Source organism: Pomacea canaliculata, linkage group LG2, assembly GCF_003073045.1.
Source record: "Pomacea canaliculata isolate SZHN2017 linkage group LG2, ASM307304v1, whole genome shotgun sequence".
NCBI classification, from domain to species: Eukaryota; Metazoa; Mollusca; class Gastropoda; order Architaenioglossa; family Ampullariidae; genus Pomacea; species Pomacea canaliculata.
Window position 1 is genome coordinate 30,833,152 of NC_037591.1, and position 8,588 is coordinate 30,841,739.

Below are 8,588 nucleotides of genomic sequence, written 5' to 3' on the forward strand. Positions count from 1 at the left end.
TAACCTTTCCCACCGTTTGTGACAGTAGCGGATTTTTCTTAAAGCGAAATAATATGATGACGGTAACTTAAGGTGCAGAGGGCTGCTGTGTAGGTACCTTGGTACAGTGATCGACGGGAGGCTCTCCTTTAGTGATCACGTAAGCCAAGTGTACAAAAAAGGCCCAGCAACGTCTGTACGTACCATCTGAGGAGACTCTGCAGCTTCAATGTCAGCTCTGGGTGCTGGAGACTATGTACAGGTCTCTTGTTGAGAGCATCCTCTCATTTAACATCGCTGCCTGGTATGGTCAACGACAAGGCAAGGCTGGCCAGAGTCATCCACCAGTCAAATAAAATTATTGGTATATCACAACTGCCACTTTCTGACTTGTACCTTCATGCAGTCAGAAAGATGGCATACAACATAATTTCTGACCTAACACCCTCTCCATCCCAACTTCCAGCTGTTGCCCTCAGGCAGGCGCTATAAAGTGCCACGTGTACGGAAAGCTGCCTACCAGAGGTCCTTCGTGCCAGCAGCCATCACCATCCTAAATAAAGGCACAAGGATTTAGGAGGAATCAAACACAGTCTGAAGAGGAGAGGGTGCTGACATCCATTATCAGCCATCACCTTGTTGAATGTGCTCTCTCTTTCGCACAAACAAGACGAGCTCTCAATCTAAATAATTAATGAAATGCAGGGATTTCTGTCACAGGCCAATAGATGACATAGATGACAATTTGTAATGTTGTTTGCCTGCAGGTGATGAAAAGATAGTAGTGATTATGTGTGCGTTAAATGTCTGTATGAGTATGTATGCCTGCCCGTGTGAGCAAAAGAAAAATTTCTGTCTTGGGGTCTCCTCGACAGACAATAAAGTCTGATTTGATTTGATTTAATTTGATTTGATTTAAAAAACTGCTTGTTATTATTGCCGGGTTTAAAGTTAAGACATGGATTCCATAGTTTGCTTAATTAGAACTTAAAAGTGTTTACTGAACGTCAATTTTTTGGTCACAACTTGTTTAACACAGCTAGCAATAAGTCATAAAGATGACCTCGGGGCTGAAGCGCGGGGCCCCTTCGAGAGCGGGGCCTGGGGCAGCCGCCCCATTTGCCACCCCCTAACGCCGCCTCTGAGTCTTTCAGTGTATCAAACCAAATGCTGTTTCACTGTCGTTACGACCGGGCGGGCGCCATAAACACAGGACACGTGATAGTGACAGAGGTCATCTAGTCATGTGGGAATTCCCGTTTAAGATATTTTTAAATTCTTCTTATCTGTTATATTGTAGACAAATTAACCATATCAACTGCAGCATAGTTTAAAAGATAATTTTCTGCAACGATCATTTTAGGAACATAAGTGCAAGTGAATACAGGATGGTCTCGCCAATGACGACCTTCTCCACATTTGTTCCTTGTGGAAGACATAGTTTTCTGCTGTTTCTAATCAGCAATAACATTTCAAAATGGAATTCTAGATATGGCAAATAAACGTATTTACAAAAACAATTAGAAAAAAAATGTCAAACAACTTTGACAATAACATAATTTTTATGTTTATGTAGTCAGAACCTGAATGTGGTGTACCTATGTAAAAGTTTCAATGACACCATACCGCCTACCGCACAGACACATTGCCACACTATTTACAGTATTTATTCACATTTATTGTTTATTGATTAATTTATGTTCTTAAGTCCATTAGATAGAAAAGACAATTGAGCAAGGAAGAGGACATAATGGAACTGATGAAAGAATTTACTCATCAATGTCCGTAACACAGAAAATGGTTAGACAGGGTTTACACTGTTACAACGAGTCTCCAAAGTCCAAAAGCTTAAGAACTTCCATACTTTGACACTTACACAACTGTACATTAAAAAGTCGTCTGTTAGCATGCACGACGATGTTGTTATAAACTGTTCATATGTTTTCATCAACATGGGCTCAAGATCTCATTGAAACAAAAGTACAAAATATAGTCTGCAGGTATAGAAAAAAAAATAACCACACAACAAATGGCGTATGACCTGGTAAATTAAAACTTAATGAATACATAAGATATTTCAATTGAACAAAGTATTCTAAAAGTACATGACAAACAACAGGTTGAAGAACACAAATGTAAATAGTCTCTACCTATGATAAAGTCCTGTAAATGTAGCATGACTTTTCTTGTTATAGCGAGTCACACAATAAAAAAACAAAAACAAAATTAAGAAAATGTGCACGGTATATCAGCTAACACAAAGTTTATTGTTTTATTCGATTAGGTAGTGTACAGAGCAATACATCAATTTGCGTTATTTGTTTTTACAATTTCTTTACATCAATTATTTAACAAACAGCAGCACAAGGTAGAGTTAACTAATAAAATCATTGCCAGATTCGATGTCGTCGTAGATAACATATGTGTTATCGCTGTTGTTATTGTCTCTCTCTGTTTATTATCACATGTCCTTCATGTCCTCCTGGAAGTGGGAAGGGCTGTCACCTGAGCAACAACGAGAAGACTATATCAGGTGCTAGATAGATGAGTGTGTAGTAATATTAGTTATAATGTTATATAAATATTATAAATGTCTTATAAAACATCTACCACAGTATAGTCAAGGTGGGAAAAAACATCGTACGACCACTATACTTGTTTTTACTGCTACCCATAATACTGCAGTGATTTGTATATAAATAAAATATAAATATTTAAATAAACCTTTTTAGAAAAAAATGAAGTAAAGACGTCTTAGTTAATGAACAAACGATGTCTGGAAACAAAGAAGAAGACTTAGTGGAAAAAAATTTTAAAGTCTGTGCCACAGCTCAAACTCCGCTACCGTGTACCAAAGCTTCACACCTGACTAACATTGTAGCAAAGCTCAAAGAGGGCGAAGCAGGGCTGAGGAACATTTTTTGCTGCAACACCCTGGTCCTGTCCATCGGCGTAAAAGTGAAGGTCGTTTGATGAGTCCACCAACAGTCCAACACGACTCCCGACTTTGAGGAGTTTGAGAGCTTTAACGACATTAGACCTGATCTGTGAAAAATGAGATAGTAAAATTGTGTGCTGGGGGCGCAGTTTATGCACATAAAGTACAGCACATCATTTAGTGTGGTAGGTCTCAAGGGCTCTCTGCCTTCTACCAACAACAAAAACCAAAGTCGCAGGACATGACACCTTGCCGATGATCACATGAAAGACTGTGGTAACAAACAAACCAACAAACAAACAGTTGTATCACTATTGACTGCACACCTAAAACGGAGCAAGACCGGATCTGCTTCTCTCCATCATGTCTTCCCTACGACTGCTACCAGTTACGGGATGAAATGAGTGTAGTAGTGTGTATGGCGGGTCTGATCATAAAATGTTGGTGTAGATTTAGAGTAGTGTTGAGTAGAGCGAATTACTGTGTAAGGGATATATTTCAGACTTTATTTCAGTGCAGTCATGTTAAATATTTATCGCTTCCACTATTTCTGGGGTGTACCTAATCACCGCCTTGATTAAGGTCCAAGATAGACATCTTTAAAACGAAGGTCAAACAAAATATTTTATTAAAATTTTTATTAAATAGTAGGGATTACATATTTAAGAAGACTCATCCTAAAATTAAGAATTTAATTTCCTTTTGCGCATTGAGATTTTGTAGATGTTTATCTTGTAAAGGGGAGCGAGATCATTGAAATTTGTTCCCTGACATTAATCAAATTATTTATCATCACATGTCCGTTAAAAATGCTAATCTCAGAAACAACTTCATTTGAATTCCTTTTTTTCCTTCACACGTCCAGTCACACCAACCAACAATATTCGCTCACAACTGTAACTATGGAAACTCACAACGATACCCTTGTAGCGCACTCCATTTTGCCAAATAAAGACGGAATCTTTCAGGTTAAAAGACCACGAGGGCAGAGTGAGCTGTGTAGGAGGGACGCCCATCACACCAAACAATAAATTGCTTCCAGCTGACGTATTTATTTCGTCTATTCTGACCTGTATAAACATTATTGTGACAGGATCATTGAACTCGATTACAATCGCTAACAAAACATATTCTAGAGGTTAAGTCTCCCTCTAATCACAAACTTGTATTATTGGACTTCTGGCCGACGATCTTTTTCCAGTTAACTACTAAAAGGAGGCAGGTGTGTATAAAGCTTTCGGTTTAGTTAAGTTCATTGATTAGGCTCTCCGATACGTACAGCAGAGGACTTTTATTGTTTTATTTAAAAATTTTTTTTAATACATTAACATTTATTTTCCATAAAATTATTAAACATACAACAGGCTTAACACATTCTATTCTTAAAAAATTCATCCAGTTGCAATATAATATATATATAAAACAATACAACAGACAAATAAAATAATACATGTCAACTTGGATGCATAAAAGTCTTATCACTGCTCCAAGTCTGGTCGAAAAGTTTTAACAACTGTTAACAATTTTTCTTCTTTCCTTTCCAGGCGTGTATCAAAAGTAATTTTATTTAATAGGCGTCTAAAAGTGAATGATTTTTGTGACTATTGTACATGTAAATACGAAAATATTTAACATATTTTTTCTAATGTCTCGTTTAGAGAGTTAACTGGAAAACCTCGTCTGCAAGCAGTCCAGTAATACAAGTTCGTGGTTTTACTTTGGTCGCTGCTTGTCAAACGCAGTTTCTACAGATCCTTTCTAAACAACTGCTTTAACACTGTCGTCTGTAATCCACTTTCCCTTCAGGAGTTTAGTCGTTATAAAGATACAAACATTTTATCCCACTTTTGTAACTTTATTACTCAATTACTGCTACAACGACAATATACACCACCGCCATTGCTGGTATCACAACCTCAACTACTGTCTAAGCCTCAACCCGTAGACCACTACTACCACCACTATCTATCCTTTTACTTCCAACATAACAACTGTCACGTCAACCAAAACCGCTCCATTATGACTTGTTATTGTAATTAATATCATATTTTTATTATCATAACTGTATCACTACAACTTACTTCATACAAGACGTTCACAGCCATGGCGTCACGTGACACGATCACACCGTCGCTGTACTTGTCAGGCTCAACCTTCCGTGCGGTCTTTCTGAAGTTGGTCAGACGAATGTTGGTTCCGCAGTTTTCATGGAACACAAGGACTGGTTTCTGTGATTTCAAATATGAAAAAGATAAACAATTTCATAAAAAGATGATTAATAGATATGATATTGTCGGTAAATATTGTAACACTTGGGATCAAAAGTCGTTTGCTTTAGCACTAATCTCATGGTTTATTTTATCATAATTAGACTTATTATTACTGTCATTGCTATTTTTAGAAATGTAATCATTGGCACTGCTCAATTAAACGTTATTGCACTCCATTTTAACAGTTTTGCTACAGTGACTACTACAAGTAAAAATATCAGAAGTGAAACAAGAAACATTATCCGGTGTCGATGTTTTAGAGATGTTATAGCACGATTGCCTACAGGTGTACATAGCAAGCAATACTGTTTCCATCACTTGCACAATAACAAACAGTATTTAGTTTGCTTGTGGCCGGTGAGGTCTTGCTATTCTTGCTATTTTTTCCAAAACACGAAAAAAGTAGTTTTTATCAAAAATGTATGAATTATTAAAATAATAAATTAATAAAAGTTGGAGCCTTCTTATCACAGCAATATTACATCAAAATAAACAAAAAGATTATAACGGTATGAATGCAGAAAATTTATATTAGATCATGCTACACATGCGACAAATTGAAAAGACTGCTTACTTCTACAACAACAATCTCTCGGATGCTCATTAGCTCATCGCCTATATCTCTCTCCACATCGTCACAATATTTCGTTATTTCTGACGATGGAGTCACCAAAAGCTCTGCTTCCACTTTATCACTGAGGTCAAGGCTGTTGACCCTGTCTGTCAGAGTCTGGGCTGCGTGTATCAGCGCGGGACGCGGTCTGACTGTTGTGGCTCGCGTCACGAGATGTTTGTGTGATGTCACTTTCCCTAAACGTTTGTCCAGCTCGCTTTGGACATCACACAAGGATTTCTTGAACTTTGACACAGAATCACTAATTAGTTTCTTCAGTTCTTTCCGACAGTCGTCCACCATCGACTGAAGTCGGTCACATGTCTTGTCCACCAGCGCCATGTTTTGTTGTTCAGTGACATCCGCTGTTTGCACGCGCACATTTAGGTTGTGTATTGCTTGCTTCAGTTTGCCCTCTGCTTTAATCAACTTTTCTTTCAATGAACCTATTGCGTCTTCAGCTGACTTCATTTTCTCATCCAGAGACTTGACATCTAGGCAGGCCCTGTGTTTGTTAGAAAAACATGGCGTGCAGATAGCAAGGTTGTGATCAACACAAACAAACTCCGCCTTCTCTGTGACGTGGTCAGCACACAGTGCAGGGCGGCTGGCAGCCAGACGTTCAGGTGTCACAGTGCTGACACTCTCCACATCGTGACTGCGGCTCACTACCATCTTCCTGTGTATCTTCATACACGATGGACACATCTTTTCAAAACACTGCATACAGATGTATTCAGCTGTGACGTCATCACATACAGTGCACATGTCACTCTTCACCAGTATACTCGCATTTTCTACTATCGCTTCCATCACATTGTCTGTAGGCAGGGCGTCGACAACATTAGCTGAACTTTGAGATGAATTATCTTCGTTATCTATTATAGGACATGTGCACAGAGGGCAACCGGGGTCAGATTTTGATTTAATCCATGAAATGACACATTGTCGACACAGGAGATGACCACAGGGTAAAATCTTTGGTGTGTTGAAATCATTCGTACACACGGCACACTCTCGTTCGTGTGTCTGAACTACTGCTGCCATAGTGAAAGACCGGTCTGAAATAAAAACAGAATGGCTTTAACCTCTTACTATAATATTTAACAAGAAAACGGGCAATTCTGTCGCTAACACTACACTAAAATATGAATTTGTTAATGCATTTTCCTCTGCCTGTATCTATTTTTTTTAAGATGTTTCTCTCTGTTCAATTTTTTGCTGCAAAGTTTTTTAGTTGATAAGTTACTCATTTCATCGTGTACATTTATTAATAATTTTTTTTTTACTTTTGGATCTGCTGACATAAAAGTAGCTTTTAGTTTGCAATAAACATAGCATTTCTAAAACTTAATGCGTTGAACAAACACGCTGATGATTTTGTCTCTTACAATATTTCTATTGTCTTCAACTTACTTCATATGAGTAGGGCATAGTGTCATGCCATGTTTTTTCCACAAATCGCCGCTCCTCTGTTTTAGAACTGTCGCTCTCTTAGTCACACCACTCTTTATGACATATTGCTTGCATTCACGTGCCCGCACAGTTATACACATGTACACACATGCGTGCATACCCTACGTAAATTATAAAAAATTTAATATTTTATTTTAACCTATTCTTAACCTATTTAATAAACCAAAGTGCTTTGAAACATTTTCAAATGTAGCCACCCTGTTCTTCTGCTAGGACTCAGTCATCACTTGCCCGGCAACGCTAGGGGATCATCTAGATAGAGATGGCAGTGACAGTGACACACTTGCCTATTGTGAGTGATAGCAGCTCCTGTAAAGGACGACAAACAGAAGTACTTTTACTTATTTCTTGTTGTACAAAGTTTAATAATTGAGACTCGTAAAAGAGAAGTATCAAATGTGTCAAAAAGAGATTATCATGCAGTAGCTTACCTTTATGTTCTTGTCAATTCTTACGACAGATTTCAACCGTTACACAAAATATAAAATGCATGAAATACCTGCAGCAATAAATGTCAATGTACATCACCTGACCCACTTGTGTAATGCTATAACTCACCTGCTGATAGCGGCTTAAAACAAACACTGACGAAGTCTGGCAAATGTTCACACATCAAGCGACATCAACGTGTTTCTATTACTTGTAGTCTTTCAGTGTAGCAGGCTACGTCACGCTTGAGTAGTGCTGACAGAAAACCGGAGACTCGGGAGTCCAGAAACCTTGTCCCTGACACTGTTTCACTGTTGTTACGACCGGGCGGGCGACATGAACACTGGTCACGTGATAGACAAAGTCCATCTGCTCATGCGGGAATTACCGGTAATGATAATTGAACTCTCACTCCTCTATCATATTGCACACACATTAATCATATCAACTGCATCATACTTTTGAAGATAATTTACTGCAAACACTGACCTGTTTCTTGAAATGATACAAGTTTAAAAAACATTTTTAGAGACTTCACTGGGATGAATCTCGGAAACAAAACACAATCACAAATAACTGACGATTCAACTTTGCGACATGATTTTTGTAATAGATCAGCAGATAGGTGGGTAACAGTAACTTTAGTGTATTCAATTTAAATCGTGCCTTTGATGCCATGGCTACTGTAATTTTTTTTTTAAATGTCCGTTACGCAACTGCCGCACTGCGAGAGGTCGTTCACACATGCACACACACGCAAATCACTCGTCATGTCTTTTCTCTTCACATAAATATGTTAAACAGAAGATAGTTTGTGACAACATCCATCCATAGGTTTAATAAATACCTAGTAAAGAGAATACAGAAAATAAAAAATACAAAA

The 8,588-nt window shown here is 38.0% G+C and overlaps 1 protein-coding gene across 2 annotated transcripts; it reads right to left on the bottom strand.

Moving 5' to 3' along the window:
• Nucleotides 1–1,648: 1,648 nt before the first annotated feature.
• LOC112556309 (E3 ubiquitin-protein ligase TRIM33-like) lies at nt 1,649–8,091 on the bottom strand. 2 transcript variants are annotated; one of them, XM_025225183.1, is made up of 7 exons: nt 7,835–8,091; nt 7,474–7,585; nt 5,762–6,861; nt 4,999–5,145; nt 3,832–3,987; nt 2,845–3,024; nt 1,649–2,484 (listed from the first exon to the last, which is right to left on the bottom strand). In XM_025225183.1, exons 3-7 carry the CDS (start codon nt 6,845–6,847, stop codon nt 2,452–2,454), a joined length of 1,602 nt encoding a protein of 533 aa, XP_025080968.1. In that variant the 5' UTR covers nt 6,848–6,861; nt 7,474–7,585; nt 7,835–8,091; the 3' UTR covers nt 1,649–2,451. The 2 variants fall into 2 exon arrangements, with proteins under 2 accessions (XP_025080968.1, XP_025080967.1); XM_025225182.1 differs by having other exon boundaries at nt 7,217–7,585.
• Nucleotides 8,092–8,588: the final 497 nt, after the last annotated feature.